The 22300-nt window shown below is 47.8% G+C and overlaps 10 protein-coding genes across 10 annotated transcripts; 4 read left to right on the top strand and 6 right to left on the bottom strand.

The window, feature by feature from the left end:
* Nucleotides 1-1253: 1253 nt before the first annotated feature.
* FOBCDRAFT_269274 (uncharacterized protein) lies at nucleotides 1254-1841 on the top strand (the record flags this gene model as incomplete). The annotated part of the gene is made up of 2 exons (XM_054703343.1): nucleotides 1254-1597; nucleotides 1649-1841. The coding sequence occupies 2 exons, from the start codon at nucleotides 1254-1256 to the stop codon at nucleotides 1839-1841; spliced, it is 537 nt and encodes a 178-aa protein (XP_054559318.1).
* Nucleotides 1842-1871: 30 nt separating this feature from the next.
* FOBCDRAFT_248017 (Mss4-like protein) lies at nucleotides 1872-2679 on the bottom strand (the record flags this gene model as incomplete). Its single annotated transcript, XM_059610830.1, has 4 exons — nucleotides 2419-2679; nucleotides 2132-2369; nucleotides 1982-2086; nucleotides 1872-1908 (listed from the first exon to the last, which is right to left on the bottom strand). Exons 1-4 carry the CDS (start codon nucleotides 2660-2662, stop codon nucleotides 1872-1874), a joined length of 624 nt encoding a protein of 207 aa, XP_059466766.1. The 5' UTR covers nucleotides 2663-2679.
* An 84-nt stretch (nucleotides 2680-2763) lies between these two features.
* FOBCDRAFT_214883 (glycoside hydrolase superfamily) lies at nucleotides 2764-3840 on the bottom strand. The gene has a single exon (XM_059609396.1). It carries the CDS (start codon nucleotides 3793-3795, stop codon nucleotides 2911-2913), a length of 885 nt encoding a protein of 294 aa, XP_059466765.1. The 5' UTR covers nucleotides 3796-3840; the 3' UTR covers nucleotides 2764-2910.
* A 1288-nt stretch (nucleotides 3841-5128) lies between these two features.
* On the top strand, nucleotides 5129-8971 carry FOBCDRAFT_236892 (pyridoxal phosphate-dependent transferase; the record flags this gene model as incomplete). The annotated part of the gene is made up of 8 exons (XM_059610113.1): nucleotides 5129-5351; nucleotides 5456-6041; nucleotides 6093-6813; nucleotides 6991-7065; nucleotides 7101-7252; nucleotides 7503-7828; nucleotides 7880-8679; nucleotides 8726-8971. The coding sequence occupies 8 exons, from the start codon at nucleotides 5129-5131 to the stop codon at nucleotides 8969-8971; spliced, it is 3129 nt and encodes a 1042-aa protein (XP_059466764.1).
* Nucleotides 8972-9540: 569 nt separating this feature from the next.
* Nucleotides 9541-10526, bottom strand: FOBCDRAFT_128741 (uncharacterized protein; the record flags this gene model as incomplete). The annotated part of the gene is made up of 3 exons (XM_031173532.3): nucleotides 9541-9956; nucleotides 10010-10411; nucleotides 10469-10526. The coding sequence occupies 3 exons, from the start codon at nucleotides 10524-10526 to the stop codon at nucleotides 9541-9543; spliced, it is 876 nt and encodes a 291-aa protein (XP_031050317.3).
* An 843-nt stretch (nucleotides 10527-11369) lies between these two features.
* Nucleotides 11370-13193, bottom strand: FOBCDRAFT_214879 (N2227-like protein-domain-containing protein). Its single transcript, XM_031173530.3, has 3 exons — nucleotides 12565-13193; nucleotides 12136-12514; nucleotides 11370-12052 (listed from the first exon to the last, which is right to left on the bottom strand). The coding sequence occupies exons 1-3, from the start codon at nucleotides 13036-13038 to the stop codon at nucleotides 11469-11471; spliced, it is 1437 nt and encodes a 478-aa protein (XP_031050315.2). The 5' UTR covers nucleotides 13039-13193; the 3' UTR covers nucleotides 11370-11468.
* Nucleotides 13194-13884: 691 nt separating this feature from the next.
* FOBCDRAFT_196916 (uncharacterized protein) lies at nucleotides 13885-14671 on the top strand (the record flags this gene model as incomplete). Its single annotated transcript, XM_031173529.2, has 3 exons — nucleotides 13885-14140; nucleotides 14194-14484; nucleotides 14532-14671. The coding sequence occupies 3 exons, from the start codon at nucleotides 13885-13887 to the stop codon at nucleotides 14669-14671; spliced, it is 687 nt and encodes a 228-aa protein (XP_031050314.2).
* A 1077-nt stretch (nucleotides 14672-15748) lies between these two features.
* Nucleotides 15749-17722, top strand: FOBCDRAFT_126304 (uncharacterized protein; the record flags this gene model as incomplete). The annotated part of the gene is made up of 7 exons (XM_059607807.1): nucleotides 15749-15936; nucleotides 15983-16087; nucleotides 16132-16245; nucleotides 16303-16434; nucleotides 16634-16868; nucleotides 16914-17169; nucleotides 17214-17722. 7 exons carry the CDS (start codon nucleotides 15749-15751, stop codon nucleotides 17720-17722), a joined length of 1539 nt encoding a protein of 512 aa, XP_059464157.1.
* Nucleotides 17723-17827: 105 nt separating this feature from the next.
* FOBCDRAFT_214876 (uncharacterized protein) lies at nucleotides 17828-19160 on the bottom strand. Its single transcript, XM_031173525.3, has 4 exons — nucleotides 19016-19160; nucleotides 18911-18963; nucleotides 18690-18858; nucleotides 17828-18644 (listed from the first exon to the last, which is right to left on the bottom strand). The coding sequence occupies exons 1-4, from the start codon at nucleotides 19048-19050 to the stop codon at nucleotides 18011-18013; spliced, it is 891 nt and encodes a 296-aa protein (XP_031050310.2). The 5' UTR covers nucleotides 19051-19160; the 3' UTR covers nucleotides 17828-18010.
* Nucleotides 19161-20591: 1431 nt separating this feature from the next.
* Nucleotides 20592-22100, bottom strand: FOBCDRAFT_214874 (uncharacterized protein). The gene has a single exon (XM_031173524.3). The coding sequence runs from the start codon at nucleotides 21621-21623 to the stop codon at nucleotides 20745-20747; it is 879 nt and encodes a 292-aa protein (XP_031050309.2). The 5' UTR covers nucleotides 21624-22100; the 3' UTR covers nucleotides 20592-20744.
* Between the last annotated feature and the right edge of the window lie 200 nt (nucleotides 22101-22300).

The raw sequence follows: 22300 nt of genomic DNA, 5'->3' as shown, positions 1-22300 counted from the left end.
AGGAGGAGAATAAGAAGAGCTAGATATGAGAAAGCATAGCAAGGAATTACTACACTAGCTATATATCATAAGAAATTCTTAAGCTCTGTGAAACTCGAGCTTCCCTATCAATTTTGAATGGTCTGAGCTCGTGTCTTTAATTAGTTTTGCATCATTTCTCGGCAATACATCCATGGTAGTAGCATTGTCACAGCGACCCTTAATCTAAATTACCAGATACTCAGGAGTGGCATCAGAAAACTTCATAAACTACAATTATTATCCACTGCTACCATGATGTTCCGACCCAAAGAGCCCTTTGAGGGCCAAGAGAAGATAGATGCACGTCCAATTAAAACTAATGAAGGCACAAATGTGTTATCGTCACAATGCGTCAAATTTGCGAAAGGTCGGTCCGACGATTTTACAAACTATTTGCTATGTATATGGGAACGAGATGGTACTGTTATTCTAAAGAACGAAGAGCTTCTAAAGGGGTTGCAAAACGTCGAGGTAACACGGAAAGATGGCCAACTGAGTCTATTGAGGGAACTCTACCTCCTGCTTCCGAAACTCGTTTTCTTACAGGCCCGATATATGCCCCCGAATGAAAACTTCAAGTTCCTAGATCTTAACCCTAAATTGTTATTAATTACAGTGGGCCATGGACATTTCTCCGGGATGATATAGGTGTTTAGACAACGGATGACGAGTGGTTCTATCTTTCCCTCCTTTACTACATACTGAAACAGAACAAAGACGGCAGTGTGAGTGAAGGAATTCCAAAACTCGGACATTTGATTGCTAAGGAACAACTCCGTGAGAAAGAAATATCCCCAGCATATGGAAAAGACGAACATGTTCGGTTGTTTTCAACCTCGAAGCCTTTCTACATCATAGACAGGGAATATCTACGTCATAGCTTCAGAGGAATGGTAAACGTCCTCGATATTGATCACACTAGCTTTTGGCTACTAGAACTTTTCTTTGTCTGGATGAGTTTTCAGAGCAGGTTTCACAGAAACAACCTTATCATATAACCTGCTTCCTTGACTCCTGGCTCAGTGAATTGGCAGGCAACGCCAGTCATGGATCCAGAGCGAGTTGATGGATTCTTGCGGTAAGAACCAATACCCTAACTGCCGCCCCGTTGTCTAATGCCTGAAAGCCTCGCCGTTCATTTCAGGAGGTTCCGTACAAAAAATACAGAGGAGATAGCCTCACTTGAGCGGCATTTGGAAATGACCAATATCCATTACTAGGACGAGGGCGACATGAGATGCGTGTTCATCAAGGGACTTCCCTCAACTTCTTATGAAACTCCATTTCCGCCTTTCTATATTCACAAACGTCGAAATCACGGGTTGAATATCTACATCTCAAAACAGTCGGCTGAAGTCACGACTTCAGTTGAGCTGCCTCGCTCTTTGGCTGTGTGGTTGATGGGAGATCCCAAGCATCCAGATGCAAAGCAAGCCGATCCAAAACTCATGTACCGCGTAGGAACTATACTCAGGGTTAGATATCACAAACTTTCTGCTATCAAGGGTATCCTCGATGGAGAAGGTTTTGTTGATGTTGATAAACTGCAATGTTCTATTTATCATCCCCAGAGCCAGTGAGTTCCTATGAAACTCATTACCAATAATCCTTGCTAACTGTGTAATAGGAAGCAAAAGTCACCTCGCTTGTTCTCCGCTCAACCGCCCTCGCTCGTGTCCAGTCGTTCGACTCTAGATTCCAACCGCACTTCGACACCAGCGCAAGTCTACGACTTGTCTGAGCGAGTATGGTCGTTGAGCTTCCAGGAGAACGAGGATAGAAGCACCACTGAGGATTCAGGCTGGGTAAAATATTTTTAGTGGGTAACTAAGCCCGTATGTATCTTGAATTCATAGTCGCGATGTCTTCATACGCAACCCTTCGTCTCTGGCGGATTTCCGCATCAGTTCAATCCCTCACCCCAACGCCGCCGCTTCCCAACACAAACATCCGGACTTACTTCACGTCCTTCATAAGCTCGCTGTCCTTATCGAGCTTGGTCCACTTGTCTTTCCCATCGGGAATGTCAACCACTCTCTGAGTGTAGAAGATGTGGCACCTTGACCTAGTTAGCCCCATAATAACACATATCTTTGACAGCATAACTTACTGTGGCTGGAAGTTCTCTCGTAGCTGAGGCGTGTCCAGGTTCAAGAGTGTAGGGAACAAAAGGACCATGTTTCGTCCCTCATCCATAATCCAGCTTCCGCACTCAGCACAGCCGACCTTGCAGGGAAGAACATGCTCATTCTTCTTGGACGAAGTCTTGTAGAAGCGAAGGTTCTTGACACCGTTCTCGAAGGAGAGGTCTGTCTTTTTGAAGATAGCCGCCCATTGGAAAGGGGCACCTGAAGCTCATTAGCCACTGAACATATAGTGTATCATTGAGTGGAGTACCGTGGATCTTCTTGCAGTCTATACAATGGCAGTACTTAGACGCAAGAGGCTTGTCGCTGTTCAGCCAATACTGCACTCGACCGCAGTGGCACGAGCCATGAACTTTCTTTTCAAAGTTCTCTCGCTTCTCAGTAGCTTCATCAGGTCTTGTGTAGGGAGGTTGAGTTTCCCAATCATCATGGTTGTCATGGGCGAATTCGTGCTTGTGCCCTTGCATATGCTTCTCGTCGTCGTCAGCGCCCATTGTGATAGATAGTTATGATTATTCTTGGCAACAAATGAATAAAGTTGGTACCTAGATCTAAATTGAAAAGATACGAGATCTAGGATTAAAAAGAATCTGGGGTTTTGTAGAAATGGTCGGGTGCCCTTGATCGACGTGGCGCACGGTTGTCGTCATAGATATATCATGACAAGTCTCCATCATGACCCTCATATTTTTTTGCGTCTCCCTCGATCCGATCACTCGCTAGGACCATTTCCTCCCTCGATCTATGCACCATTCAACATGTCATTGATCATCTCGGCCCACTTCCACGGCTCCCCGATCTGAGGGCTTGCCTCCGTGACACTATTGTAATACTCCCAGCCCATTATTCCTCCGATCCTCGGGTACCTGCTCACCAACTCTTTGAGACACGCGCGCAGCTTTGCTTCTTTTATGTGTCCGGAGCAATTTGCCGGGCTTGTTACTAGCCCGATGACGACTTTTTCCTGCGGCCAGCCGCGCGCAATTATCGTGTCGTAGTCGTGTGTTTTGCTCATGTCACCCCAGCCGCAGTAGAATTGCGTGTTGTACCACGCGATTCGCGAGCCAAGTCCCTTTTCGAGCTCTTCCATGTTGAAGCCTCCGAGATTCTGCCTGTTAAGCAAAGCTGGTGCGACGGGCGCGAGGGTGATGAGGAAGGATTGTCCAAAGTCTGTCTTGAGGTGATCAATCAGACGGACAACGCCTCCAAGCGACATGGCCTCTTCAATATCGAGGTCTAGTCCGTCGAAACGCGCCCACGCGATCATCTTGCGCAGAGGTTGATACCATCTGTGAAAACCCTCCAGCGACCCGTCCATTTTGGTGTATGACCCTTGAGCTGCGCCTCCAAGCATGCCGAGGACTTTTACACCGGCTTCTTGAAGTTGACGGACTTCATCCCAGAGGGGAATAAACTTGTCTGCATCATATAGATCATCATTGAGGGTGATGCGCTCAGGCGTGTTGAGGTGGATAGCCGCGATAATGACGTGTGTGACTCCGGTGGCTGGGAGAATTGAAGGTTGAAGTGAGATGTATTTATCGTCTTTGTAATGCGTCTGATGGTAAAATATGATTCTCTTGTAAGGCTTCGGCTTCGAAGCAGGATCAGTGTGAGGAACGATCATTTTGTTTAAGTAAGGCGCTTATACTTGTCGGAAGACGCGGTGCAGCGATGGCATTTAGCGTGCACTCTCCAAGTTCGGCAGTGTTGGTAGAGTCAAGCCACCAAAATTAGAGTCTCTCATTGGCCTGGCTGGATATGAGCCGGATTTAGGAGTTCTCAAGCCACTTATATTGAGTTTGACAACTTTACCTCAGGGTGCAAGAAAACTTCTGACCTTAAATTAAGATAATAAAAATAGCTGGTCTAAAGGTCTGCCCAGTTTATGCAAAGCTTGCCTAAGTCTGTTCACAACTTAGGATAGAGGTACTAAGTTTTCTTGCCTGCCCTAGCCTTATTCAGTCTCAACGAATAGATCAAGGCAGGGCCTTGTGAAGAAAAGCAAGTTCCCTACACTTTGAGACATGAATACATTATCTATATACGTGAGTATTTCATTTGTACCTTGAAGGGTTGTGATGTGTCCACTGCGCAATAGAAATAATAGAAATCCCTACGGAGATAAAGATACCACCGCTACAGAGTCACATCTCACTGGCAAACACCACCGTAAACCCTCTCGACTATCAATACAGCTACATATCTACAGTCGATCACGGTGGCACTTTGTTGAGAACTACAAATTCTTTCGTCCACTTGATACACATATACGAGGGTTATCCTGTCAGATACGATACGTCGGATGCTTGACGAGATAGATTTTAAGACCCTGATAAATGCCCGTCTTTTATGCCAGTTCCATATTGTGGATAATCTCGGCTATGCTAACTAATGAGGACGTGTAGAAGTCTTACATAACTGCCGGGTTGCCTAGTATTCCTTATCTTGTCGATCACGATATCGCCGAGGTGGGAGGTCTTGTCTAACGCGGCAATTTCAACCCAATCTTCGACATGTTTTCTAATTCCGAGTGACGATAATTTCGACATATATACATACAGAAATCAATTAGACCACTTCCATACCAATTTCTGTCTTGCTATTTCAGATGTCGCATCAATGGTCAAAGTTCAACCCCTCTCGAAGTTAACGACATTGATGCTACATGACCCCACTATCCCAAGTCTTGCCAGCTTCCTTATTAAGCTAATCTCTTCCGTGCCAAGACATCTTTTTCTTGTTGATTTCCCCCGAAGTCATGCTTAAATCTATGCTAGTTCTCTGATGCCTGACGATCTTTTGAATCTGAGGGGAAATTGAGCGCGGAAGCAAGAAGTAGAGCCGTACGTAATGAGCTACCTCTTTAGGAAGCAACCTCTGACCATGCAGGCTATAAAAGCACGTATTTCCCTCGTCGATCAAGTTCTGTAGAGGTATTCAGCTTTCAGGTCTTCAAAATGTTGACAAAGACAATCTTGTTCGGTATCTCGGCCGCATCTGCCGTCAATGCCTTTCAATATGGCTACAACCACGTAACCGTACGGAAAGACATCCCCTTGGTAGCAGCAAATTTCAAAGATGTCGATATCGATCTGTATTCGCCAGCCTTCCTCGACCCTGAGAGCCGACATTCAGGTTTCAAGAATGGAACTCAAGGGCCGACCTCTCACGAAGACATGGGTATGCATAAGTCCGAAGCACTCCAATGAACCCACGCTGACAACGTGCAGAGGCCTATATGGAAAGCATTGCTTCAAAGAACGACTATATGACCTATCAAACAGCAAACTTTACATCCGAAGAACTGAGATCATTCCCATTTGTCAAGCTCTCATCTTCAAAGGGTCCAAAGACTACAGACAAGGTCCGAGTTTGGGTTCAAGGCGCTGTACATGGCAACGAGCCAGCTGGTGATCAATCCCTCCTCGCTCTGCTCGGCAAATTCGACAAAGACCCCAAATGGGCCTCAAAGATTCTCAAGAACCTTGATATCGTCATCTTACCTCGGTACAACCCCGACGGTGTTTACTATTTCCAGCGTGTGCTCGCAACGAATTTCGATCCTAACCGTGATCATACTAAGCTTGCACGACAGCAGACTCGTAGTATCAAGCAGCTTTTTAACGAGTTTGCTCCGCATGTTGCCATTGATATGCATGAGTATGGTTCATCAAGTCGATATGGTAACTATGTTCAAGCTTCTGATGGTTTGTTCTCTGCTGCGAAGAACCTGAACATCAACAAGAATATTCGAGAACTCTCTGAGAAGCTGTTTGCCAAGAACATTGGTGATGCTATGGTCAAGGCTGGGTTGAGATGGGAGCCGTATGTGACTGGTAGAACTAGCACTGATCCTGATTACGTGCCCAAGTAAGTCTTATGATTTTCGTTTTACGATTTCTGTCACCTGACTTGCAATAGGTTCGATGAAGCTGGCTCTGATGCCAAGATTGGTCGCAATGCAATGGGTCTCACCCAATCCATCACATTCCTGATCGAGATGCGAGGAATCGGTCTGGCCGACCAAGAATTCCAACGCCGAACTGCCGCTGGCTTGACCATGGCCAGCTCCATCATCGAAACCGCTTCCAACAACGCCCAGAAGGTGTTCAAGACCGTCGAGGGCGGTATCAAAGACTTCATCAAGTCCAAGGAACCCATCGTCATCACCGACTCAACAAAGTACAGCACACGAATGTTCCAGATGATCGACTATACGAACGGCTCAATCGTCAAGGTTCCTGTTCAGTTTGCGTCTACTACACCAACTACTGCGAACCTGACTCGCTCTCGGCCGGAATCTTACCTTATCCCTGTTGCTTGGGCTGATATCGCCAAGCGCCTTGAGGTTTCTGGTCTTGAAGTCGAGACTCTTAGTAAGCCCTGGAGCGGTACAGTTGAAGCATTGAATGTTACATCTTCGGAGCTCAGCAGTTCGTACTACGAAGGAGCTGTGCTTGCGACTGTTACAACTGAAACCAAGAAGCGACAGCTGACTTTGCCGGCTGGCAGCTTTCTAGTCAGCACCAGGCAGAAGAACGCGGGACTGGCTCTGAATGCATTAGAACCTGAGAATATTGATTCTTATGCTAGTTTCAACATTATCCCTCTTGAAGTTGGAGATGAGTATCCTATCTTTAGGGTTGTTAAGGGTTAGGGAACGATTTAGGTCTGACAGACTATTCGATTCTTCTTAAACGGAAACTTATATATAGCCTTTAAACATGTCAAATCAAATATGAATGATCACACATTGAGTATTTCTCTGGGTTCTATAACCTCGTTAACGGTAATTTCAGTCTGAATACCGGTATTCTAGAATTATGCCAAATACATCGTTGACGTTCCTTTTCCCCTTCGTCCTTCAAGCCACAATGGAAATTCTAATTTGAAGGTAATGGAGTTTCCTTCTCCCAACTTTATGAATAGATATTCGTTGGATATCGGTTTCGCGGAGTATTGGGACGGCATTCGGTATCTTTTGCCGATCCGCATCTAGCCTCGACTACCCTCCACCAAGCCAAAATACTGCTATTCCAAATCCAGAAGGCCGATGGAGACGATGCTGCCGTGCAGCAGCTGTAAGGCCATTTATCAAGAGTTATCATGAACTTTCGTGTCATTGGGTGCATCTCCTCACTTTCCCTTCCTCTTTGGGATGTAGCTATCTCGAAGACGATAGCTAAGTGCGGAGAGTGGCTTATACATATCATCCGATATCGCCAACTCTGTATTCTCAACTCATTCACATATCTTTTATATGTTGATATTCACAATGAGGTTTCTTACCCGGCAAACAGCGTATACGATTGCAAGAACCACCCTTCGCAGCAAGAAACCACTATCCAGCTTTAGCCGTGCTGGTGTTTCAACACTTCACGCCAAGATCAACAGCCCTCCACCACGAATTGTCAAAAGTCAAGGATGTTGGCTGGAAACAGAACAAGGTCATCGGATCTTGGATGCATCTTCAGGTGCAGCTGTCGTATCGATCGGACATAATGAGTCAAGAGTCAAAACCGCCATTTCTTCTCAGCTGGACCAGGTAGCATATTGCTACAACCCATTCTTCACTACAGAAGCAGCAGAGAAGATTTCTAGTTTCCTGACTGAGTCTACCAATGGGGCTATGTCCAAGGTTTTCATAGTCAGCTCAGGTGCGCCTTTTGTCGAATAAGTAATTCAGCTGTCTCTAACAAGAATCCTAGGTACTGAAGCTGTTGAAGCAGCGTTAAAAATCGCCCGTCAGTATTTTACAGAGTTACCAACACCACAGCCATCCAGGACGAAGTTCATTGCTCGCAAGCAATCGTATCATGGTAACACGCTTGGGTCTTTGGCAGTAGGAGGCCACAAGGCCCGACGTGGCGTGTACGAACCTATTCTTGCAACCAATGTTTCTCATGTCTCTCCATGCTATCCTTATCGAGAGATGAAAGCGGATGAAACAGAACAGCAATATGCACAACGACTAGCCAAAGAGCTAGATGATGAGTTTCAACGTCTCGGCCCTGACACTGTTTGTGCCTTTATCGCTGAAACAGTATCTGGAACCTCATTAGGCTGTGCACCTCCAGTGCCTGGGTACTTCAAAGCTATCAAAGAAGTATGCGATCGTCACGGTGCTCTTCTGATTATGGATGAAGTCATGTCTGGAATGGGAAGAACAGGCACGCTCCATGCTTGGGAACAAGAAGGTGTAGTGCCAGATCTGCAGACTGTTGCTAAAGGTCTGGGGGCTGGTTACATGCCTGTGGGAGCCTTGCTTGTCGGTAACAAAGTTGCAGACGCTCTTGCTAATGGCTCAGGAGCTTTCTCTCACAGTCAAACTTACCAGGGTCATCCTGTTGCATGTGCAGCCGCGTATGCTGTGCAGACTGTTATGAAGGAAGATAATATGCTGCAGAATGTGCAAGATACGGGCAAAGTACTGGGTGAGAAGCTCAAGGAGCGACTAGCAGGGCACAAGAATGTGGGAGATGTCCGTGGACGAGGACTTTACTGGGGCGTAAGTTGAAGCATCGATAGTTAAAGGCTTTACTAACTGTGTCCAGTTGGAATTTGTTCGTAACAAAGAGACGAAGGAGCCTTTTGATCTGAGCGAACAAATCGCTGGAAAGCTGCACAAGGCTGGGCTGGGAACCGATCATGGTATTTCATTGATTCCAAGTACCGGCTGCCTCGATGGTGTTCAAGGAGATATGGCGATCGTCTCTCCACCTTTCACAATCACGAAGGAGGAGATCGAGTTGCTAGTTGACAAGGTCGAGAAAGTTGTCACTTCTGTCCTAGGAGCATAGATCATTGCATTACAAGGCTGTTTACCGAATAATCACATTATAAACGCCTGCGTCGGTCCACCAAGCAAACTCGTCCACCTTATCGAAGACTGCGACGCCCAAATCTCCTTAACCTGATCAATAGCCCTCAACAGATTCCAACATCCCGTCGTATTATGCAGCTTGACCAACTTATCCAAAAAGAACTCCCTATGATCTGCTGTCGAGCTCTCGGCCGCCACGATGAAATACGGCCAAGCTAGGAGATGTCTTCCCACGATATCGACGTAAGCGTCGACTTGGCCTAGTGATTGTTTGAACCTTTCGATCATGGGGACTGTTTCTGAGGATGGGGGGTTGAAGATGGCGCGTTGGACGTAGATGTCGCAGGCCCATGTTGTTAGGGAGGCGAGTTGGGAGAGAAGGTCTTTCAGTTCAGGGTGGAAACGGTCGCACCATGTTATGAATTCGAGACAGGCCTTTTGCTGGGCTTGGATGAAGTGAACGCCGTTGGCTTCGTTGAAGAGAGATTCTCCAAAGAGACAGACTCTGAGGAGATGTTAGTGTTTGTTGGTCACTTGTCCTTGTGATTATCCATACCTTAGTATCTGCATCTGTAGAAACCTCCTGAGGTCAGAGGTTCCTTCGCCCGCATTCTTCGCAAGTGCGTTAACTACCACCCGCAGCGAACCATAGATAAGTCTGAAGTTGTCGCTTCCACTGATCATCTCCCGAATATGCAGCAGAAGCAACGCAGTGAGTGCAGAATCATCGTCTTGAGGTGCACACTGATGAGACCGCATGATAAGTTCTCGGACAAGAGATCCATAAGCCGCTGGATCTAGTGATATTGCGGTGCCATTTTGTAGAGAGAGATGCTGTTCGACAACAAGAAGAACTGCTTTTCGGACTAGAGGGTCTGTTTCTGCTCTTGGTAGTACGAGATCACGATATCCGTTGAAGCCCATGTTTATGACTGCGATGAGTTGGGCGATGTTATTCGAGACTTTGGATAGTTAGATGTTGTCGAGGACTCAAGGACCATGAAAGGAAACTTACAGTAGCCAAGACAGAACCTGGACTTTGGATCAACGTGATCTAAGCCCCAGTCGATAGATACTGGTGCGTGATTCGACACAACCAATTCTTGTATCCCATGTTCTTCCTCAGTTGTCGTATCGACTTCAACAGAGAGTTGCTCGAGAGACTCATAGCCACTTGCGCGAAAGGGATCGTTGCGTCTTTTACAATTTGAGACCGAGGTCGTGTCTGTAGACTTGATCTCTAACCCATCAACAACAGGCAATGATTTGCCAACAAACTTTCCACGGGCGGCAATGCCATCATTGAATCGATATCGTAGACCTAATCCACTGCACTTGATGCCTTTGGCAGAACATTTGCCACATGTTGGCTCTCTCCGATCACAGTCTATGCGTCGACGAGAGCACTGGTAACATCCTTACGATTAGGTCAGTCTTTACTGGCTGAGTTACTGTGGATTGCGGATATAATTACCTCTGACTTTGGGTCTTTTCTTTACTTTGTCCGACTTCGGAGGCGTTGCGGAGGGCATTGAGTTGGGCTCCGGGTGTGGCGAGGACACAGTTCTATGTGGTGCGTGGATGTGTCGCTGATATCACGCCTTGTTGTTCAAAGGGAATGGCACCTCGCAGTATCTTGTTGACTTGTAACGGGATTGTGATGAGTATGAGGAAGCAATTGATGAAGAAGTCTGGTATCGCAATCAGCAAATTGTCGTTATCGCGTCGAGATACCAACGAGATGCTATTTCGAGTTAGTGCATGTCGTTCGCCCTGGCGCACAAGGCGGGGTAAGCTATTCCCGTGTAGGAAATTCGACACGAAGATCGAATCGTCATTGATAACTCGGGCAATAGAGAATTGATACGCCTCAGGGAGCAAGAAAACTTCTGACCCTAAACTTAGGTGCTTAAAATAATTTATGTAAAGCTTTCCTAAGTCTGCACTAAATTTACCTAAGTATTTATATCATTTAGAAAAGACGTTCTAAATTTTCTTGCCTCCCCTTAGTAGGTACTTCGTCAGCGGTTGGTAGACTGGCTATTCATCAAACACGTCCTAGAACGATAATTGCTTGGGTGGCTTTGGCAAGACATTATCTCTCATGAAGGTAAGAAAAGGCTAGAGCCATCAAGACTTACTATTGGGAATAAGAGGGTTACTATATCTCCAAAGTCTCTAGGAACCCGTTGAGATGGGAAACATAAGAGTTGACTCAAACAGATTCTCTTTGAAGAGTTGTAGGAACAGGCGGCATATCTGGTTGGTAATATCTAACTGGCAACTTCTCATGGAAAGTAACACAGAATCAACAATCACAAAAGCTTCACGAGTTGGCTTTCATGAGAAGTAAAGAGCTTCACCATACGCTAAATGCCAGCGTATGTGAAGAAGTATGGTCCATAAAATAGTTTCTAGGTGGTAGCCTAGTTGGGGAATCTCAAATCTATCATTCTATTGCTGAGATCTCGCTGTTATGGCTTCATCGACCTCCTGGCAACCCAAAACTGCGCATTGTACGCACTCTTCGTCAAAGCCTTATTGTTAAACCCATAAACAGCTTCCATACTTCTAATTGTCCTCCCTTCAAACGTCAACGGTCCACAGCTCTCCTCCGTGTCAAGATACTCAAACCCCATCGCCTCAGTGACCTGAACAATCTCCTCCAACGTCAACTGCACAAACGGCCCAGTTCCGTAAAGCAACGGTCCAAGGTTTACCCAGTGTCCACCTGGTTTCAGGACCTTTTTAATAGTGTCGAGATAACTCATCAAGTTGCGGGCTGTGTCGATGAAAAAGTATGTTACTATTATGTCATAGTAGCCGGTTTTGTCGTTGAAGACGGTGGTGAAGTCGCCTTCTGTAAGGACCACGGATGTTGAGTTGAGGGATGTGTCGGGGAAGGTAAGTTCGCGAATCATATCGGATTCTGTGGCGTGGTGGGACCAGCCGTCGATGAAGGGGTGGAATGAGTGGGTGTTTTGAGCGCGGTTGGCTTCGATGAAGCGGTAGGCGATGTTCATATACATGGACCATTCGTTCACAGTCACCTCGAATCCTGAATATTGTTAGTACTGAATTATTGTCTCAGACAAAAGGCTAAAGCATGATGAGATGCTGCGGTTTGCAAGCGTTTCTTACCTCCAAGTCTTGCAATATCATGTCCAAGTCGTCCCAGACCCGATCCAGGAACAAGAACCTTTACCGGACTCTCATCATCTCTCACAGGAAACAACCCCTGAAGTGTTTTCACGAGGCAAGCGAAAGTCTCCTTTCTCTCAGATTCTCCCTCTTCTGTCCAGTCTCGAACATAATGCTTCAATGCTTGAGATACAGAAATCTTATCCGCAAGCCTCCCTGAAGATTGAGCAGCACTGATATGCCTTTGAAGCTCCTCTTCATTAATACCATAGAAGTTCATGGCATTTTGAACTATGACATCACAGAGCTCCTGGTTCTTCTTCAGAAGAGCGTCTATGCGAGTGAACTTTTTGGAGTAGTTGACTTGATGTTCTAGTAACTTTGTTCATGTTAGAGTTGCGAAAATACGGGTGAACAAGGCAAACTCACAGATTTTTGAGCTCGAGAAACATGTTTATAAAGACCCTCAAATCGATCAACTTCAGCTTTTTGGCGCTCATGGTATCTTCTGTATCCATACAATGCATCAAGCAATCGATGTCTTGGATGCTGAGCATTCCAATTCCCCCATCCTATCGCCATGCTCTTATCCAACTTCTTCTTGGCTTCGACATGACGAGGAGTATCAGGGTTACAGGAGAACAGCTCTAGTGAAGTGACAACAGACCCGGACTGTGATCGACGGGTTAGCTGGGGGAATGTGGTTGTCGCGGTGAGCATTCTCTTCCGAAGTTTGTATGCGATGAGGAGCAGGAATAGCAGGAGACAGACCAGGTTGGGGATGGAGGCGAGATCAGGGTTGTTTTGTTTCAAGGCGTCTACCTTGATGTTCTCGTCTGCAGATGTGCACAACGGTGCGAACAGGAGGGTGAGGGCCATTGAGGCGACCAGGTGTAGCTTCATACTGAAGTGCAGTGCAATAGAGGGGTTTGGAGGAAATGATGTACATTCACGTTGAATGAATACAGTTTCAATGTTATCAAGGTTATGGTTAGTCACAGGCACCGCAAACTCATCGCAAGTACCTACCAGCCCGTTTTACAGACTTTTTATTCCCGTTGTCGAGGAATAAAAAATAAGAGTTGCCTGATTCGTTTCTTGGCCGAGCACTGCAGTGGCAGAGTGGATACGATTATTCGTGGTCGTTGGTGGGGTTGTCCAGGGGATCCAGTTTTTAAGGTGAGGACCTTGATGGGCATTGCCAAGAGAAGCCTCACGATGAGCTACAGGGACATCAACGACAGGGACTTGGGTTCTCTTTTATCGTGATCCTTTAGGCTATAGAGACGTTTTAGTTGTTGGTGTGAGCAATGTGGCTGGTTGTAATTGAGATTAGAGGGGAGCTGAGTACCTGACTGGCATACCTCCACTGACTTGCACTTACACGAGGCGTTGGATGCATCTTGACAGACGGTGACCAACGGTTGAGCCGTCATCTCAAAGCCCAGCTGAGCGATCCAGTTCGAGGACAATACGCCCCAGCAGTCTCTATAGAGCTCGTAATACCCCCACGCGCTTACAATGGATCTCTCAATGCGTCCATTATTCCCTCCCAACAGCCCGTTCCTTGCTAGCCCAACACTCGCATCCTACGAACCTCGCAAGTGGCAAGGCAATTCTCTTGGCAGAGCCTGTGAATCACTCTCTTTCTCTTATTGCAAGGGATATAAAAATTTCCTCTCCCACTTGTATCTCACCTCAACATTCTCTCGCTCACATCAACATTGACATCTCTCACGCGCATCCAAGATGAAGACAACTTCTTTCGCCGTCGCTCTTCTCGGCCTCTTCCCCGCCATCATGGCCCAGGCTCCCTCGCCTACTGAGTCTGTTGGTTGTGAACCCCATGGTGATCACTGGCACTGCGAGGCTGCTCGTACTGATGCTGTCGCTGCTACTTCTGAGGCTGACCATGACCATGACCATGATCACTCTGCCGGTGCAACTGAGGCTCTTGCTCCTTCGCCTACTGAGTCTGTCGGCTGTGAGCCTCACGGTGACCACTGTATGTTCCTCACTCCCTTCATTTCGCAACCGCTTATTTACATGGATGTCTAGGGCACTGCGAGGGCGCTCGATCTACCCTTGCGACTGAGGCCAAGGTCACTGAGTCTGAGCATGACCACGACCACGACGATGCTACTGGATCTGGTTCTCTTGCTCCCTCTCCTACTGAGTCCACCGGCTGTGAGCCCCATGGCGACCACTGGCATTGCGAGGCTGCCCGCACTGGCGTTGAGGCCAAGGCTACCGAGTCTGAGCACGATCACAGCCACTCCGCTGGTGCTTCCGCTTCGCTCGCTCCCTCTCCCACTGAGTCCGTTGGCTGCGAGCCCCACGGCGACCACTGTACTTTTCTTCCTCCCATCACTCGTAATCGCTTACTGACTGTTTAGGGCACTGCGATGGTCCCGCTACCGCTGCTTCAGACAGCACTCCCACTTCCAGCGACTCAGCTGCTGTTACCGACAACGCTGCCATCGGTCAGATGATCCCTCTGGCTGGCATGGTCGCTGCCGCTGTTTTCGCTCTTTAAATTGTGAGGTTGAGAATGGATGATCTGGGGATGTCCGTGTCGAGCCCTAGGTTGATGCAGTGGAAGATAGAAAGACGCACTTCATGTAAACTTTGTTTCTTGATCTTGATGGACTGGAAGCATTTTGACTACTGGTCTAAAGATGGGACGTAGATATGTTCATTAATCACGACTTTTACCTGACCTTGCTTTGAAGTTGTTGCGTTATGGGTGAGTGTTGGTTGTCTTGTATGACTGATCTCTTCGAATGAAGAGCCAATCCAATCCTGCAGACGTTCTCCATAAGTGCTTTCAAAAGTTGTTTCAGTGCACATTCCCGTAGTAAGTATCACAATTCAACTAAGAATGTTCGCGTAATTGACAGCTGAGCCTCACTCAAACAAACCTTCACCTTCACCCTCACGTCACACGTCAAAACAACCTCCTCAATAGCGCCGTACCCAAAATTACCCATAAACATAACCTTGTTTTCCATCCCTCCCCTACCCCTGTCCTGCATATTCAAAATTCCCCCGAAAAACAGATCACATCACGTCAAAAATCTCTCAGCTCCAGCAAAAGTTCACCGGGGCTTGGCCCACGCCCATCAAGGTTCTCAGCAACCCACCATCACCGCCGAATATCGAGTTAGCCGTGGGGAATAAACAAAGGACTAAATTCCGCGGTCTTTTGGGTAAAAGGGAAAATCTCTGCTAGTAAGTAACCTTGTTTGCAAGCTTACCTGTCCGCGGTATCAAATCGGATCGTTGGGTTTCTAACGATGTAGTTTTAGTTTGAGGCAGGAAGATCCACGGTCTGGCCGATTGCCACTTTTGTCATGCCCTGTACCGTAATATCTCTTCTGGAAAAGGCTTCTCGTAGACATCCAGGTCATCCAATGTCGCCCCACGGTTCTTTTTGTTCGGTGCCAAGAGCTCTGTTGGAGTTTCACTGACAAAGAGAGGACCTTGATGTTCACCTATTCCCCCACGCTAAATGAAGTTGCCTCTCGCAGTAGCTATACATAATAAGCTTAAACATCCAGATTTTATTCTTTTTTTTTTTCAGCATCATTCAACTCATATGAAAATCTCTATCATGACTCGTGTCAAGAGTTTCTTCGAGAGCCGTCGTGCCACTATGATCGCTGGGTCTCTCCTCTTCGTCGTCGCTGTTTCTGCGACGGCGAACCCAGGGGCTGTCAAGAGACAGGCGTCTGCCACTGCGACCAAGACCAGCATTGACTTTGAGAGCTTGACGGGCTGTCATATGCATGGTCCTACTCAGTACATACCTCCTTTCTCCCTTTCGCAAGATATGCTGACAGTTTAGGTTCTGTATGGATGGCTCTGATGAGTATCAGATCATTCTTGAAGCGACCATGACAAAGGATCCTCCCACTTCGTACACAGACTGCCACAGCCATGGCTCGGACACGTAAGTCCTATCCTCTTGACATTCTGGCGTAGCTAACTGATCAGATACTGCATGAACCCCAACGGCGGAGAAGTCCAGGTCCTCGTGGAAGGTGCTACAGCCACTACTCAGACCGCCAAAGAAACTGCTGCCGCGAAGAAGGACGAGATCACTGCCGTGTCTGACTGCCACATGCATGAAGCGTCTCTGTAAGTCTGCTCTTCCACTATTGATAGAAGATTCGTGTCTAACAAGACCAGCTACTGCATAGGCCCCAGCTCATCAGAATACTACGTCCAGACTACCATCACCAACACCGAGGAGTATCCCGCTCAACTCACAAGCTGCCACAGCCATGGCGAAGAAACGTACGTTCCTCTTCCATCACTGCCATGTCCGGCTAACCTTTCAGTTACTGCATGTCCGATGACGGCGAAGCCCCCATTCTCCCAGCTGCAGATGTCGAATCCGGTAAAGCAGACCCTCAGCAAGAGCATTGCCATTTCCACGCAGGCGTCGAGTTCGTAGCTCCTTCATCCCCTCGAGAACTTGACTAACACGCGACAGACACTGCGTCGGCGGTGGCTCAGAAGAGGGTGGTCAGCGAGACTGTGGTCGTAAAGACAGAGACTACAAGATCGGCATTCGTATCGGAATGCTGTTCGTCGTTCTGGTCGCCAGTTCCATTGGTGTCTTTGGGCCGATTCTCATGTCGACATTTGTTCCCGTGCGATCGAACATTGTCCTCACGATTCTCAAGCAGTTCGGTACTGGAGTTATTATCTCGACTGCCTTTGTTCACGTACGTTTACCCACTCCCCTTGGAGACAATGATTGACCGTTGTAGTTGTTCACCCATGCGTTCATGATGTTTGGCAACGAATGTCTTGGCGAGCTGCAATACGAAGCTACTACTGCTGCTATCGTTATGGCTGGTCTCTTCATTTCGTTCCTTATCGAGTTCTGTGTTCAGCGCGCCATGCGATGGCAGTTGACCAAGAAGACCGAGACCGACTCAGCTTACTTGTCACCTAAGGCTGTGGAGAAAGCCGAGATGGCCAACATTACCATCATGGAAGCTGGTATCATCTTCCACTCAATCCGTACGTCCGTCACTCTTATTATATACCCCAACTAACATCTTCAGTCATCGGTATCACTCTTGTTGTAGCAGGAGACTCCTTCTTCATCACCCTCTCCATTGTCATCATCTTCCACCAACTTTTCGAAGGTATTGCCCTCGGTACACGGATCGCCTCGCTTGGCTATGGTCAAATGCCCCTCGCTCTGGGTCACTCACACTCACACTCTACACCACCTCCATCCGTTGAACGAACCGGAACATCTACTATCCCTCTGTGGAAGAAACTCGTCCTTGCTTCTGGCTTCGCCATCGTCACCCCCATCGGCATGGCGATTGGTATTGGTGTTCTGAACGTCTTCAACGGAAACGACCCTGCTACCTTGATCGCTATTGGTACTCTGGATGCTTTGTCCGCTGGTATCCTCGTCTGGGTTGGTCTAGTTGAGATGTGGGCTCAGGATTGGATGCTGGGAGGTGAACTCAGCGATGCTAGCCCCCTTACTACGCTTTTGGCTCTGTTTGGTTTGGTCTGCGGCATGGTCCTCATGAGCTTGCTTGGAAAGTGGGCTTAAACGGTCGGCTGTTAGAATGCATGGAGAGCGCGATGCGACACCGGTGACGTCCATCGCAGTAGTCAAGAAGATCACTCATTAGAGATATAGAAACAAGCACATACATACAGTGTACATCATTCAATTCTCTTGCACTCTCTGTCGCTCCCTGGGAGCTTAATGACTTAGAACTTCGGGAGTTCCTCAAAGGTAATATACTGAATGCGTTCAATTGAACCCAATACGCAACGCGTTATACTCTGCCGTGATCACATCTCATCCTCCAGCATCCTAAGCTCAACCTTCTCTCTAATCTCTCTTTGCGCGCGCAGCCTGGATCTTCTTGGTCAAGCCTCCGATGCCAAAGAAGATACCAATGACCGTCTCATTCACCCAATTAGGCAAACACGACAGAATCCAAGTCTTGGTTGCCATTCCCCCTGCATAAAACCAGTCGGGTGTGCCGCCGATCAACCCGCCCAGATATCCCTCACCCTTCAACGCAGCGGTCACCAGCTTCTCCGCATACTTCTCCGTCGGCATCGTCGCCGTTCGCTGACTGAATGTCAATCGTCGCTGGAAAAAGTCATTAATGGGCATGTACAGAGAGTTCGGCGGCAGAGATCGATGTGTCCGGCTGGCGATGTTGGATCGCACTGTTCCGGTGACGGCGACCATGACGCGCACGTTGAACGGCTTAAGTTCAAGGCGAAGGGCGCGGGACCAGACGTTGATGGCGCCCTTGGTGGAGGAGTAAATGGCGCCGAAGATGTAGGGAACAAGGGTAGATGTGCTGGAGATGTTGATGATGAGACCACGGGCTTCAATGAGGAGAGGTGCAAAGGTTGAAACCATCTGGATTGGGCCGAAGACGTTGACTTCGTATGTTTGGCGAACATCGTCAAGATCCGTGTCAATGGAAGGGATGGTGTGAGTTCGGCCACTAGGAGAGTCAATTATGCGCAATAGACTAAGAGCGTGTACTTACGCATTGTTGACGAGAATGTCGAGGCGGCCACCAGTGAGCTCAGAGACCTTCTCTTTGCACTCTTGGATACTCTTGGCGGAGGTGATCTCAAGAGGGAAGACGCTGATGCCGGGCCTTTCGAGATCCTTGATCATGTCTGTGTTTCGCACCGTCGCAATGACATGGCAGCCTGTGAGAGTGAATCAGTACTCAATTGACATAACCCCAATTATTCAACTCACCCTGACGATGAAACTCATCAACGAGAGAATGGCCGATACCTCCAGGCGAGCATCTACTCTCATCAGTATCCAATCCTCAACAATTTCGGTGCTCAATTGCTTTACCCAGTGATGAGAACGTAAGTTTTTCTTTCGGCCATTTTGCTAACAAGTTCCCAATTCTAACAAGAGATGTAAGTTGATTCGTTGAGAGTGAGCACTACTGCAAGTAAATAATCGTGATGTTGAAGCTTGCGATTGAGGTCTATCGAAGCTCTTAAAGTAAAGTGAAAACATGTGAAATTGGTCCGAGCTGTTTCTCCATCTCATGCCGAGACCCACGGTGGATCACGATTTGGGACGTTTCAGCCACTGAGCATCGACCTGGTTTCGCTGCCCGCGGGCTCGCGTTGGGAGTTGAAGTGTCACTATACGATTATCGAGTGCGAATGCGAGTCTCTATCTTGATCTAATGACTTGAATTGAGGAATAAAATCAGCCTTAGGGCTTTTATTAATTCCCCGTCTGTTACTAGGCATCTATGGTTGACGGTAGAGAGTTCTTTGTCTTCGAAGCGGGGAACTTGTTGCCTCGTATACACATCCAAATGCTACCCTGTACTTTGCAATACCGAGCAAGAATGCGCATCGTTTATGAACAACCTCTAATTCAAATGGGCTGAATATGATTTTCACAGGAATTATTACATGCCTCTCCTCTGGACTCTCTAGAAGGCCTCAGAAGCAGTGACAATGGACGCCAGGACTAATTTGAAGCTTAAGGTAGAGAAGGCCTTAGTGCTAACTCCCCAGGCTTTTATAAAGGATCACGGATGTAATGGCCAGGAACGGCAACGGAGCAACTTACAGGCAACCGGGATTCCTTCAAGGATCACTGATCAGATCGCGTGAGCAGGGTGAAGCATTGGATATGGCTAACATCTGGATTACGTAGCCGGTAATCCCGAAGATATGTATAAACGGCCATTCCTCGCAAGTCAAACTATCTCAACGAACCTCCAACACCAGATAGGCGCTTTGTCGGGAACTGACTTTGATGGAGCCAAGACCCCTCTGGCCATTCCGTGAGAGAGACTTTGATACTAACTAATGCCGACATGGAGACTCCCAGCTCAAACTTGCAATGCATTGATAGCAAAAAGATGAACAGACCAAGTGCCGACTTGGAGCCGCATGTTGTAATAAAACACCGGGATGAACGAAAACGGCAACATATTATTTGAAGAGAACGGACTTCGCTTCGCATTTCTTCCGTCGGCAACAATAAACTTTACCTGGATTGTGATAATCTTCATTTAACGCCTGCACTACAAAGCACGTAGGCCTCAAACCTTATCGCGCAAGAAAGGAGGCAGATTTGGGGGTTAGACCTTGGGTTTTGAGTCGACAGGAACATACTGAGTGCTTTTCAGATGAGCGACGACGACGTTTCAAAGATTGAACCGGGCCCCAAGGCTGGTGCAAATAAGAATGAACTGCTTCGCTGTCTCGGCTGAGTCCTTGCGCCCACTTGCCCTACCATCCACAGGCTACAAATGGCCTTGTGAGCAAAATAAGTAGACACTGGTAATTCTGAGGCAGTATAGTATCACCTACGGCGTGAGAGCATCTCTTATCGTAGGATGCCTCTCATTGACCGTTGACTGCGACAGAAACCGCCGCAATCGTGAACAATTCGAATAATGACTTCGTCAAAGAACAAAATATGATGAAACAGTCAAGTATTTACGCTAAATGACAACCAGTGATACATCCTGTACCGTCCAAACTCCACGAGGCTATAACCTCATTCATACCCATCCAGAACCATTATTCCTTCATTCTTTTATAAACCATTAATCTCTCCAGCCCGATGATATTGACGAATGCGACGAACTCAAGCGCGATCTATTCCCCCGTGGATCAACAGGCGTAGAATCCATCTCAACCGCAGTACCCGTCCCGTCCATCTCATAAACAGGCGCTGGCTCAGGCGGCAGTTCCACCGGCTCAGGAGGCTTGTAGAATCCAGCATTTGGATCCGGTGTTCCCATTGCTTGCTGCGGCGAACCCGCTGCTGACCACGCTGGTTTCGGCTCGGTAGGTTGATAGGGTGAACCGTCGCGGTTCTCGTAGTTGGGCAGCATGGGGTGCGATTCTTCGGCGTTCTTCCTGCGGCGCTGCATCCAGAACCACACGAATAGGCCTACTACTGCTGCACCACCGACTGCTGCGCCAACGGCTACTCCCGCTGTGGCACCCGTTGACAAGCCCGAATCATCGTTGTTCTCAGCGCTCGTCGTAGCAGCAGCTGTGTCTTTCGTGGTACTCGCCGAGTCGGTCGCCGTCGCAGAAGCAGTCGAAGAGGTAGCCGCATCAGTAGTCGTACTCGCACTCGCACCTTTCTCCGCCGCCTCCTGATACTCCTTCTTGGTAACCTTCATCGGCGTCTGCGAATTAGAGCACGCCTCGTTCATGGTATCGTACGTCTCATCCACATCGCCGGGCGACTGCTTGCCGATACACGCAGCGGAACCGAGGATGAAGTCATTGTTGTAGTTGCCAAGACCGCAGAGGCAGTAGTTCAGCTCCTTGCTGTCCGCGCCAGTGCACGAGGCGTCGTCGGCGGCTTGGGAGAGACATTTCTGCGCGCCCTTGGGGTAGAAGTCGAAATTGTTGTCGAGAGCCAATGAAGGCGTTAGGAGGAGGAGGAGCGTGAACCAACGCGACGCCATGGTTGATGCCAATTGGACTGGATGCGTGTTGGTTGGTGTTTTTTTTTTTTGGAGGGTCCCCCTTGAGAGAGACGGGAACCTGGTTTTCAGCTGAAAAAGCCACCCAACCAGGCTAATTATGCAAAAACAATTGCTGATTGATCAATCATTCAAAAGCCGAAAGACATTTACTTCTTGAAGCACAAAAAATTAATAATTCCCAGCTCGTATTGTAGCGAATGACAGAAAAAAAGGAAAAAGATAACGAATGGTGATGTTTTGTTTTAAATGTTCGATGTGATGATGCAAAAAAGAGGAGAAGGGAGGAAAAAACAGGGGGGAGAAGAAAGACAGAACCGGGTTCGGGGGGGTTTTAGTGTCTAAATTATCGGAACCTCCAAAAACTATGACGGAATTAGTGGAATAGCACTGCGACTATGAGCTGTTTGGACTGGCTTGATTTAATTACCTTGGACGATCCTTCAGTCAGCACCAAACCCATCTCAGAATCAGGCGTGAGAACAATCGAGGATCGACCCTCCCAAGCCCCATCCGTCCATGGCGCAGTAAATCGTCAGGAGGGAGCCCTGATTGGTGATTTTCGGGCTAATTTTAGGATGAACCGGCCGGATATCCATCAGCCGTGCTCTGTGGCTTGTGTCGATGTCGGTTTCACCACAGAAGATTGAGTGTGAGAA

This window comes from Fusarium oxysporum, chromosome II (genome assembly GCF_013085055.1).
Source record: "Fusarium oxysporum Fo47 chromosome II, complete sequence".
NCBI classification, from domain to species: Eukaryota; Fungi; Ascomycota; class Sordariomycetes; order Hypocreales; family Nectriaceae; genus Fusarium; species Fusarium oxysporum.
The sequence above is the reverse complement of the archived record's forward strand: the minus strand, read 5'-3'. Positions and strand labels throughout refer to the sequence as shown.

Excerpts from the sequence above, each read along its gene's own strand:
- FOBCDRAFT_214883 (XM_059609396.1), bottom strand. The coding sequence starts at position 3,795 with ATGATCGTTCCTCACACTGATCCTGCTTCGAAGCCGAAGCCTTACAAG.
- FOBCDRAFT_214879 (XM_031173530.3), bottom strand. The coding sequence starts at position 13,038 with ATGAAGCTACACCTGGTCGCCTCAATGGCCCTCACCCTCCTGTTCGCA. Across the intron at positions 12,515-12,564 it reads TTTCTCGAGCTCAAAAATCT|TTACTAGAACATCAAGTCAA; the intron begins GTGAGTTTGCCT and ends ACATGAACAAAG. Across the intron at positions 12,053-12,135 it reads TGATATTGCAAGACTTGGAG|GATTCGAGGTGACTGTGAAC; the intron begins GTAAGAAACGCT and ends AACAATATTCAG.
- FOBCDRAFT_214876 (XM_031173525.3), bottom strand. The coding sequence starts at position 19,050 with ATGGCCGAAAGAAAAACTTACGTTCTCATCACTGG. Across the intron at positions 18,859-18,910 it reads TGATGAGTTTCATCGTCAGG|GCTGCCATGTCATTGCGACG; the intron begins GTGAGTTGAATA and ends TCACTCTCACAG. Across the intron at positions 18,645-18,689 it reads GACATTCTCGTCAACAATGC|TGGCCGAACTCACACCATCC; the intron begins GTAAGTACACGC and ends TGACTCTCCTAG.
- FOBCDRAFT_214874 (XM_031173524.3), bottom strand. The coding sequence starts at position 21,623 with ATGGCGTCGCGTTGGTTCACGCTCCTCCTCCTCCTAACGCCTTCATTG.